The sequence below is a fragment of the Pan troglodytes genome, chromosome 4, assembly GCF_028858775.2.
Source record: "Pan troglodytes isolate AG18354 chromosome 4, NHGRI_mPanTro3-v2.0_pri, whole genome shotgun sequence".
NCBI lineage: Eukaryota > Metazoa > Chordata > Mammalia > Primates > Hominidae > Pan > Pan troglodytes.
The window spans coordinates 45409455-45421387 of NC_072402.2; the positions used below are offsets into that span (position 1 = coordinate 45409455).

At 42.7% G+C, this 11933-nt stretch overlaps 1 protein-coding gene across 11 annotated transcripts in view; it reads right to left on the bottom strand.

The window, feature by feature from the left end:
- The window catches only part of CDK7 (cyclin dependent kinase 7), a 42946-nt gene extending 35551 nt beyond the window's left edge, over positions 1-7395 (bottom strand). For 3 of the 11 annotated variants that reach the window (XM_054685069.2, XM_009449064.5, XM_016953213.4), the window contains exons 1-2: positions 6613-6813; positions 6199-6258 (exon numbers count right to left, since the gene is read on the bottom strand). In XM_054685069.2, coding sequence (XP_054541044.1) covers positions 6199-6258; positions 6613-6678 — 126 coding nt within the window. In that variant the 5' untranslated portion in view covers positions 6679-6813. Of the gene's footprint in view, positions 1-2106; positions 2974-6198; positions 6259-6612 lie in introns of all 11 variants that reach the window. The other 8 variants (XM_054685068.2, XM_054685067.2, XM_063810418.1 and 5 more) reach the window with 7 other exon arrangements.
- Positions 7396-11933: the final 4538 nt, after the last annotated feature.

Consider the following 11933-nt stretch of genomic DNA (forward strand, 5'->3'; position numbering starts at 1 on the left):
AATGAAAACTACAATGAGGGCCGGGCCCGTTGGCTCATGTCTGTAATCCCAGCACTTTGGGAGGCTGAGGCAGGCGGATCACGTGGTCAGGAGTTCGAGACCAGCCTGGCCAACAAGGTGAAACCACGTCTCTACTAAAAATACAAAAATTAGCCGGGTGTGGTGATGCAGTGTGCACCTGTAATCCCAGCTACTCAGGAGGCTGAGGCAGGAGAATTGCTTGAACCCGGGAGGCGGAGGTTGCAGTAAACCGAGATTGCGCCACTGCACTCCAGCCTGGGTGACAGAGCAAGACTCCGTCTCAAAAAAAAACAAAAAACAAAAAAAAAAACCTACAATGAGAGAGCATCTCACCTAAGTTTAAATGGCTTTTATCCAAAAGATAAGGATGAATCCTGGTGAGGGATGTGGAGAAAAGGGAACCCTAGGTACACTGTTGGTGGGAATGTAAATTAGTACAACCACTATGGAGGACAGTTAGGAGGTTCCTCAAAAAACTAAAAATAGAACTATCATTTGATCTAGCAATTCCATTGCTATGTATATATGCCAACAGAATCTGTATGTCCAAGAGATATCTGAACTCCCATGTTTATTGCAGCACTATTCAGAATAGCCAAGATTTGGAGGCAATCTATGCGTCCGTCAACAAATGAATGAATAAAGAAAATGTGGTGCATATACACAAAGAGTACCATTCAAAAATAAAAAAGAGGCCAGGTGCGGTGGCTCACACCTGTAATCCCAGCACTTTGGGAGGCCAAGGCAGGCAGATCACTTGAGGTCAGGAGATAGAGACCATCCTGGTCAACATGGAAACCCCGTCTCTACTAAAAATACAAAAAATTAGCTGGGTGTGGTGGCATGTGTCTGTAATCCCAGCTACTCGGGAGGCTGAGGCAGGAGAACTGCTTGAACCTGGGAGGCGGGGGTTGCAGTGAGCCGAGATCGCGCCATTGCACTCCAGCCTGGCGACAGAGGGAGACTCCGCTTCAAAAAAAAAAAAAAAAAAAAGGAAGGAGCTAAGAACAGTTGATTTTAAAATTCTTAACATTTTCCACACATAATAAAAAATAGAGTAATTTCATAAAGCCCTCTACTCCATCACCCAGATTCAACAGTGACCAATATTTTGCCACACTTACTTCATTCATCCAACCTCTCCTTTTTGTTGCCTAAAATATTTTAAAACCCCAGACTTCATGTCATTTCACTCCAACGTACTTAAGTAAGCATCTCTAAAATACAGACATTCTTACATAACCATGCCATTTTGACACCTAACAAAATTAACAATAATGCCACAGTAGCATCTAGTATCTAGTTCCTATTCAAATTTTCCTGATTCACATTTCCCAACTGTCTCATAGAGTAGCCAAAATGATTTTGGAGAAGAAAAACAAGGTGTATGGAAGTTGACAGATTTTAAGACTTATTAAAGTCACTGTAGTATTTCAACAGCAATGGGAAAAAAAACAAACAAACCCACCACTGGAACAGAATAGTGTGCCCAGAAATTGGACCCAAGTTCCAATACTGGAACTTGGTATTGCAAGGGTATGGGGAATTTGGCATTACAACTCATTGGGAAAAGGACAGACTATTAATAGTACTGGGACAACTGAAGAAAAAATACTCAATCTTAGCCAGGCACAGTGTCTCATGCCTATAATCCAAGCACTTTGGGAGACTGAGGCAGGAGGATGGCTTGAGGCCAGGAGTTCAAGACCAGCCTGGCCAACATAGAAAGACCCTGTCTCTATTGAAAAAAAAAAAAATACTGGATCCTCATATCATACAACAAAGGAAAAACTTGTTGATGGAATAAAGATCTAAGTACTAAAATCAATATTTAAAAAATTTTAGAAGTACAGAATTCTTTGTAATCCAGAAACAGGAAAGCACATAAAAAGGAAGCCTTTAAAGATTTCAAAAAAATTAACAAATTCAATCATATTAAAATTTAACTTTCAGTACCTCAAAGATACCATAAATAAACTAAAAGCCTTGCCAAAGACTGGGAAATGATATATGCAATGTGTATTTCTGACAAAGGATCAATATCCAGAATATAAAAGAATTCTGGCTGGTTGCTGTGGCTCACACCTGTAATCCCAGCTCTTTGGGAGGCCGATGCTGGAGGATTGCTTAAGGTCAGGAGTTTGACACCAGACTGGACAACAAAGTGAAACCTTGTCTCTATTAAAAAAAACAAAAAGTATGAATAAGTCCAATAAATCAATAGGACAAAAAAAGTACGTAATCCAACAGAAAACAGGAGAAAATCTAAGAAGCCAGTAAGTGTAAGAAAAGATGATGAACTTTACCAGTAATCAGAGAAATGTTAATTGAAACAATAAGTACATACCATTTTCAATCTACGTAATTGACAAACGTTTTAAAGTCTGACAATGCAAATGATGTTGAGAATGTGGTGGGACAGTAAACTGGTCCAATCATTCTGGAGAGCAATTTGACCATATCTGGTAAAGCTGATGGTTGTGATACTCTGAAGCAACAATTCATAATTTGTTTCACTTATAGATACATTCTCTAGAGAAACTCAAACCTGCATACAAGATGACTCACAGATGACTATCCAGAGAAGGAATGTATTAAAGGAAAGCATTAAAAAGCAGCCTAAATGTTTATCAACGAGAGTTTGGATAGAAAATTTCAGTGTAGTCATATAATGGAATCTAATAATCAACGAGCATGAATCAACTGGATCTACATGTATGATACGATATAGAGGATTTCGGAAATAATGTTGACTCAGAATAACAAGTTGCAGGCTGGGTGTGGTGGCTCAAGCCTGTAATCTCAGCACTTTGGGAGGCTGAGGTGGGCAGATCAGTTGAGGTCAGCAGTTGAGAGGCTGCAGCAGGAGAACTGCTTGAGCCTGGGGAGGTGGAGGTTGCAGTGAGCCGAGATCACGCCACTGCACTCCAGCCTGTGCGACAGAGTGGGACCCTGTCTCAAAAAAAAAAAAAAAAAGAATAACAAGTTGCAGAAGAATATACCAAATATACATATATAGCTTAAAGTATGCAATACTGGCTGAGTACAGGGGCTCACACCTGTAATCTCAGCACTTTGGGAGGCTAAGGTGGAAGGATCACTTGAGCCCAGGAGTTGAAGACCAGCCTAGTCAACATAGTGAGACCCTGTCTCTACAAGAAGAAGAACAAATTTAGTGGGGCACGGTGGCATGCACCTGTACTCCTAGCTGGTTGGGAGGCTGAAGCAGATGGAATGCTTGAGACCAGGAGGTCAAGGCTTCAGTGAGCTATGATTGTACCACTACACTCCAGCCAGGGAAACACACAGCAAGTTGCTGTCTCAAAAAAAAAAAAAAAAAAAAAAGGAAAAAAAAAGTATGCAATACTATATATTGTTTTGAGATACACAGATTTAAGACACACACTGAAAAATGAGATATAACCCAAAAGGCCATCAATAGGTGATTGGTTAAATAAATTGGGAAACAAATTCCACATAATCTTTTTAAAAGGATGAGATACATCAGTATTTCTGAAGTCTAAGACTCAACAGGTGAATGAGTACAGAGTAACTTATTTATTGATTCCTTCCCTTTTTATAAAATTAAACACATCCTAGCAAATGAACGGGAGTAGAAATTACGAGTGTTGGAATAAGGTCTACAACACCAAATCCTCAATGTTCATAGTAGAAAGTATAGACAACGTCTAAAACTGGGGGAGAAAAAACACCTCAAGAAATAGGCCAGGCATAGTGACTCACACGTGTAATCCCAGCAATTAGGGAGGCCTAGGCAGGACAATCACTTGAGGCCAGGAGACTAGCAGGGGCACCATGCCTGGCTAATTTTTGTATTTTAGTAGAGACAGGGGTTTCGCCATGTTGACCAGGCTGGTCTTGAACTCCTGACCTCAGGTGATCCGCCTGCCTCGAGCTCCCAAAGTGCTGGTATTACAAACATGAGCCACCGCGCCCAGCTGAAAGGCCAATACATTTTTAACAGTGTCTACAAATGTACTAGCCATGGCCCTAGGTACAGTGTGAATGGAATTAGACAATAAACTCATAGATAGGAGGATTTCAAATTTCGACAAATGCCACATCGATGACAGAAATATAGCAAAGCATAGGGAAGGAGGGAGGCATACATGTAGCTGGAATGAACAAAGAAGGCCTCTATGGAGGAGACATTTCAGTGAAGCCTGGATGATAAGGAATCAGCCATGCCATGTTCTAGACGGAAAATATACCAACCAAGAAGCCAGACCAAATGCAATGATCCTGTGATTCTGGGACTGGAATAAATTTAATTTGTACAGGGACAGAAAAGTCAGTGTGGCTATGATATAGTGAACCAGAGACAGAATTAAAAAGATGACTAGGCCAGGCTTGGTGGCATGTGTCTATAGTCCCAGCTACCTTGGAGGCTGGGGTGGAAGGATTACTTTAGTCCAGGAGTTGGTGGCTGCAGTGAGCTATGGCTGTGCCACTGCACTCCAACACTTCCACCTGGGCGACAGAGTGAGACCTCCTCCTGCCCCGCCACCACAAAAGAAAGAAAGATGAAGAAAGATTCAGTAGAGTTAAGGGTTTTAAAGGGAGTGGCTGTAGTGGTGGATCATAAAACATAAACCAGAAAACACGGACATAAAAAAAGTAAAAAAGTTTAAAAAAAAAAAAAAAAAAAAAAGGCCAGGCACAGTGGCTCACACCTGTAATCCCAGCATTTTGGGAGGCCGAAGTGGGTGGATCAACTGAGGTCAGGAGTTCGAGACCAGCCTGGCCGACATGGCGAAACCCTGTCTCTACTAAAAATACAAATATTAGCTGGGCGTGGTGGCAGGTTCCTGTAGTCCCAGCTACTGGAGAGGCTGAGACAGGAGAAGTGCTTGAACCCGGGAGGCAGAGGTTCCAGTGAGCTGAAATCGCACAACTGCACTCCAGCCTGGGCAACAAGCAAAATTCTGTCTCAAAAAAAATAAAAAATAAAATAAAATAAAAATAAAAAATAAAAAAATTATGGCAGGAATAATTGAGAAGAAGTAGTCAGCCAGGTTTTAAATGAATGCAAGACAGTACTTGGAGGCTGGAAGATTACCAAAAAAAGGGGAAATTAATGTTAAATATGGATAACTTCCAAGGAGTTAGGGTTTTTGAAGCAGGAGAAGCAGATTCAAAGTAGCAACGGTAACAAAAGCAACATCAGGACACCTGGATTTAAATCCCAGCTTCAGCAATCACTAGCTGTGTGATCTTGACAAGTCACCTAATCACTCAGTCTCAGGTACCTCAAGTATAAAATAGGGTTGCTTTTAACCACTTTATAGATTGTTTTGAAGGTTAAAAGAAACAATGTAGGTGAACGTGAGTTATGTAATTATGACCCAAATCTTTTTTTTTTTTTTTTTTAAGATGGAGTCTCCCTCTGTCACCAGGCTGGAGCACAGTGGTGCCATCTCGGCTCATTACAACCTCCACCTCCCAGGTTCAAGTGATTCTCCTGCCTCAGCCTCCCGAGTAGCTGGGATTACAGACAGGTGCCACCACACCCAGCTAATATTTGTATTTTTAGTAGAGACAGGGTTTCACCATGTTGGCCAGGATGGTCTGGATCTCTTGACCCCAAGTGATCCGCCCACCTCGGCCTCCCAAAGTGCTGGGATTACAGGCGTGAGCCACCGCGGCCGGCCCGACCCAAGTCTTTTGAATGAATATAAGAAGCTACTGAATCCGACCCAGGTCTTTGGAATGAATATAAGAAGCTACTGAACTCATTTTAGACTTCACATCAATGTTGTTAATGCTAGTGAAAGTCTTTCATGGTAAATCCGTACACAGAAAATACAGATACGACACACTGAGTGGATGCAGGTGAGGTATAAACAGTGACCTAGAAAGATCATGGTATCCAATAGTTCTGAGGACCGAAAAGATGGGCAGTAGTTGCCCACAACATATGAATTTATGCAGTGAAAATAACATACAGCTTCTTCTTCATTTCAATAGAAATTAAAACGGGTTCAACCCTAGAGTTCCGTTTGGGAACACAAAGCACTAATTAATTATTTTGTCTCTGAAAATGACATGAGCAACTCATTATCAGAGTATGGTCAAGACTAATAAAATGGCTATCAGTCAATTAATAATACAGACATCTTCAAGGAGACTTAAAAACAACATAAAAAGGTAACTCACTTTCTTAATGGCGACAATTTGGTTGGTATTCTTATCTCTGGCCTTGTAAACGGTGGCAAACTAGAAAGAAAAATAGAAATAACATAAGTTTACGGGAGTTTTTGTGTTTGCCTGTTTGCATTTTTACATTTCGCGAAGCAAAGAGCCCAGAGTTCCTCAGCAGACTCGCGGCGGCTGGAAACGTGGCGGGTCAGTCTCCGTCCAGCTCCAGGCTACTCTCTTCAGCAAGGAGAGGCCCCTCAGGGATTCACCCCCAGGATGTAAAGAATGGGCAGCAAGTGCGTCTGGACGGTTTCCCCCAACGAGAACGAGCAGCCAAGCCAGACCTCTGGCCTCCACGGGAAAACCCGCAAAGGTGGAGGCGGCGCGGGGCTGTCCGCTTGGGGCCCTCCCCGTCCTTCCAGAGAGCCTCACCTGTCCCTCCCCAAGGAAGTCCAGCTTCTCATAACGCTTTGCCCGAGACTTCACGTCCAGAGCCATCCGGCGCCGTAAAGCCCGACTCCAGCCGAAAAGGGCGAGCTCCCAGGACAACACGAATTTAAAGCTACCTTAAAGCCTCCAACACCCACTTCCGTCCACCGGGCTCCGTCGCTTTAGTATCCCCGCCTCACTTCCGTGGTGGGCGGAGGAAGCTGCGCTAGGCCCAGGCGGTTGGCGTTCCCCACCCGTCACGTGACGCCTGTCGGTGCCTGAAGTGGGGCATCTTCAATGGCTGCTGTGTCACTCTGTTGCCGTTTTAACTTGAGTATTTTCTACATTACCAGGGACTGCTCAGCGTTCTAATTTGGTGTTCCATGTTCGGGGTTTGGTAGGTGTCTGTGAATGTAGAAGGTTTGGCCTTGTACCTGTTCTCGCTTTTTGGTTCTTGCTCGAGCGCGTCCTGTCGCCGTGGTTGCTATGGACGCCAAACCCTGCTATCTCAGATTACTGAGACGAGTGCCAAGTTCTTACGGGCTGGTCAAGAGTATTCTTAGTCCAGTCCCCTTATGAAGAAGCAGGCCCAGGAAAACAAAATCCAACTCAACTGAAACGTGCTGTGGGAATCAGCTTCTAGTCCTCAGTTTTCTACTCGGTAAAATGGAAAAAATAATGAACTACATCACAGGAGATTGTGGGTATTAAATGAAACATGCAGAAAGCTTAGACATTAACTCAATTAATTGAGACAGTGCTCAATTAACTTAGCAGTAATGAGTACCCAACCCCTTGATTATCATAAATTGTCATAACAAACACACTAATTCATTTATTCAAAAACATATTAAGTGCTTTTCCTTTTTCATTTTTCTCTCTCTTGGGTTGCTGATATTGAGTGTTATCTATGTGCCAAGCACCATTGTAGAATCTGAGATAGCAGGGAGCAAAGATCCCTGCCTTCCAATGGGAGGAGATAAAAAAACAAGTCAAATATGTGTTATGATACATAGGTGATAAGTGCTATAGAGATAATAAAGCAGATAAAGGATAACAAATCAGGGCAGGGGCAGGGATGGAGGTTTTAAATAGGGTGGTACAAGAAAGTCATCACTGAAAACCCACTGGAGGGATTGGAGCAGACAAGTGATATGACCTGACTCGCTTTTAAAAGGTTCACTCTTGCTGTTGGGAGACTATATTATAGATTTTGAGGGACAAGAAAAAGAAAGAAGGCCTATTAGAGAACTATTGCAGTAATCCAGATGGCTCTACTAGTGGATAATTAAAAGTTTCTGAGCCAGAGCAGCTGTCAACATGGAAATGTGCCCCCCTCCCCCTGCCTTTTTTTGTTTGTTTGTTTTTGAGACAGTCTCACTCTGTTGCTCGGGCTGGAGTACGCTGGCCCGATCTGAGCTCACTGCAACCTCTGCCTCCCCGGTTCAAGCGATTCTCCTGCCTCAGCTTCCCGATTAGCTGGGATTACTGGCCTGCTCCACCACACCCAGCTAATTTTTGTATTTTTAGTAGAGACGGGGTTTCACCTTGTTGGCCAGGCTGGTCTCAATCTCCTGACCTCAGGTGATCCACCCTCCTCGGCCTCCCAAAGTGCTGGTATTTGTAAGTGTAAGCCACTGCGCCCAGCCTACAGTTGATAATTCTAAGAGTTGAAAATCCTAAGTTTCAGAGATATGTTGAAGAAAGTAGCAAAATACCAAAGCCAATAATTTAGTTATTTTTTTTAACTCTGGAATCAGACTGCTTGCATTTGAATAGTGGCCCTATCAGTATTCAGCCACTAGATACAACTAGGGCAAATTACTTACTTTGTTTCCAGTTTCTTCATCCCTAATAGGATCTACTCAAAGGATTGTTCCAAGGCTTAAATGACCTCACACCTGCAAAGCCCTTAGAATAATGTTTGACAGTTAAGTGTTTACTATATGTTAGCCATTATCTTTCAGTCCCTTGTCATTACTTGGGTCTAGGCAAAACTCACACATTGCAGAAAAGACACCATCTCTCTTGAGGCAAGTCATACCTAGTGATGCTGTTGTCATAGTTTCTTCTGACAGGTATCATTGAAATAATAATTTAACCTCACTTGTAGAAATAAGCTAGTGAGCGGCAGGTGCAGTGGCTCACACCTGTAATCCAGCACTTTGGGATGCCGAGGCAGGTGGATCACCTTAAGTCAGGAGTTCCAAACCAGCCTGGCCAACATGGTGAAACCCCATCTCCACTAAAAATACAAAAATTAGTTGGGTGTGGTGGCAGGCACCTGTAATCCCAGCTACTAGGGAGGCTGAGGCAGAAGAATCACTTGAACCCGCGAGGCGGAGGTTGCAGTGAGCAGAGATAGCACCATTGGACTCCAGCCTGGGCAACAAGAGTGAAGACTCCGTCAAAAGAAAGAAAGAAGGGAAGAAAGGAAGAAAAGAGAGAGAGAGAGAAGCTAGTGAGCTAAATTTGATGATGTCGTTGTGAGACTTGAGGTCCCCAAGTGTGCCATGGCGTATGAGTTGATAATCAGTGTATTACAGCGTGCTGCTGACAAGTAAATTCCCATTCTGGGACATTTAAAATAGGATAATGAAAACAGCGTTTAGATGATATTCTGAGACAGTGAGATACTGTATATATAAAATATCATTTGAGCACTTTGAACCAAAAGAAAAAAAAAGAAAATAGCATTACACATTTGCAAAGCATTTTTCAGTTTAAAGCACTTCCATGCATCTGTATTAGCCAGCTTGTAAGATGGCCATGATGATCCTTGCCTTCCGGTATTAATCCTGTTGTGTGGTCTTCTCCCACAATGAAACAGGTTGTTCTGTGTGACCAATAGAATATGGCTGAAGTGTGATTTATGAGGCTAGAACATAAAAGGATGTTGTTGACTGGCATGCTTGGATTATTTGCTCTGGTGAAAGCCAGCCATGTCATGAATTCACTCAGGCAACCATGTGGAGAGAAACTAAGGCCTCTTGCCAACAGCCAGCATCGGCTTGTCAGCTCTGTGAGTGAGCCATCTTGGAGGTGGATCAGCCAGCCTCAGCCAAGCCTTCAGATGACTGTAGCCTCAGTGGCTTCTAATTGCAACCGCATTAGGCACTAAGTCAAAACTGCCCAGTGAAGCTGCTTCTGAATTCCTGACCCAGAGAAACCAGAGAAATTAAGAGTTTAGCCACTTAATTTTGGGGTCATTTGTTACAAAGTAATAGATAATACACTAATTTGATCCTGACTATCCCACTGTGTAGTACTGGAAAGAAAAACGGAAACTTGGACAAATTAAGCAATTGGCTGATTACATATATTTAAGTGCCTAACCTCTAAATGAAAATACAGGCTATTTAACTGTAAGCCTCACCAGAAGTCTATAATACTCTCCTTGGGAGCTCATCCTGTGACAGCAATTCCCACTGGCGTACCTTTTGCCATACCTATACTCACAAATTCTGTAACAGTGACAGATTTTCTTCATTCTGACTTTCACGGCAGCAGCTGTAGTGAAGATTGCCCTCAGATATACATCCACAGTTCAGTATTAGGATTTCTAACTGTTGGCTCACAGTATTACTCATACCACTCTTCACTACCTGAATCCGAATGTATTTCTGAAAGCAAAATAATGGTCCTGGGCTTTTTTTTTTGAGACGGAGTTTTTCTCTTATTGTCCAGGCTGGAGAGGCTGGAGTGCAATGGTGCAATCTCAGCTCACCGCAACCTCTGGCTCCCAGGTTCAAGCAATTCTCCTGCCTCAGCCTCCTGAGTAGCTGGGATTACATGCGCCCGCCACCACGCCCAGCTGATTTTTTGTATTTTTAGTAGAGATGGGGTTTCACCATGTTGGCTAGGCTGGTCTTGAACTCCTGATCTCAGGTGATCTGCCCGCCTCGGCCTCCCAAAGTGCTGGGATTACAGACATGAGCCACCACACCCGGCCCGGACCTGGGCTTTCTTTTGCTAAAGTAATTTTCCCAAATAATTGTTTTTTTTTTAGACAGAGTCTTGCTCTGTCGCCTAGGCTGGAGTGCAGTGGTGTGACCTCCACTCACTGCAACCTCCACTTCCTGGGTTCAAGCAATTCTCCTGCCTCAGCCTCCTGAGTAGCTGGGATTACAGGCGCCTGCCACCATGCCCAGCTAATTTTTGTATTTTTAGTAGAGATGGGGTTTCACCATGTTGGCCAGGCTGGTCTTGAACTCCTGACATCAGGTGGTCCACCTGCCTTGGCCTCCCAAAGTGCTGGGATTACAGGCGTGAGCCACCGTGCCTGGCAATAAATTTTTAAATAATAAAAAAAAGAAATGAATTATGTTTTTCTTTTCTTTTTTTTTGGATGGAGTCTCACTCCGTTGACCAGGCTAGAATGCAGTGGCACAATGTTGGCTCACTGCAACCTCTGCCTCCTGGGTTCAAGTGATTCTCTGGCCTCAGCTTCCCTGTAGCTGAGATTATAGGTGTGTGTCACATTGCCTGGCTAATTTTTGTATTTTTAGTAGAGGCGAGGTTTCACCTGTCGGCCAGGCTGGTCTTGAACTCCTGACCTCAGGTGATCAACCTGCCTTGGCTCCCCAAAGTGCTGGTATTAACAAAGCATGAGCCACTGCACCTGGCCTGAATCATGTTTTTCAATGAGTCACCTGAACAGCTTATTGCCAGCATCAAACTCTCATATTTGTGCTGAACAACATTTACACTAGGCCACAGCAAAAAATTTATAAGAGAAGTAGATCAACTCTGTGGAGTAGTAGAAATAAGTAAAAATTAACCCACAGTCAACTGAGTAAATACAGAAGCATACTCAAAGCCAATTCTATTTCTTGCTCATGACCTACCCTTAACTCTCAGGGAGGACTTCTTTAAAGCATATTCTAGAAATCATTAAAGGTATGGAAGAGAATTTATTTAGCTTTGTGAGGCTTTACTTCACAATATACGTACCCTTGGCACAGGAGGGGCCCCATTAAAGTTTCATAAACTGCTTAATAAGTAAATATTTATGTTGATTTTATGAGGCTCAGACATTAAGTTTGAGAAGGTTAATGGTTATCAGGATTTGCATACAAGATCACAAAACAGTAAAATAAACCAAAAAACAAGACTTCCTTACAACCTCCAAAACATAATAAATTGCAATTTCTAGTGAAATCTTTATTCCTATGCTATATTCATTTTGATCTCTTATTTTCCATTTTACACTTTTTGACTTTCTTTGGAATCTTTTGTATGATCTCCTCTATCTTAATAGTATAGTCACCTATTTTAGCTTGACTATATTTTTATCATTCAGAGTAGGATATACTTACTAAGCC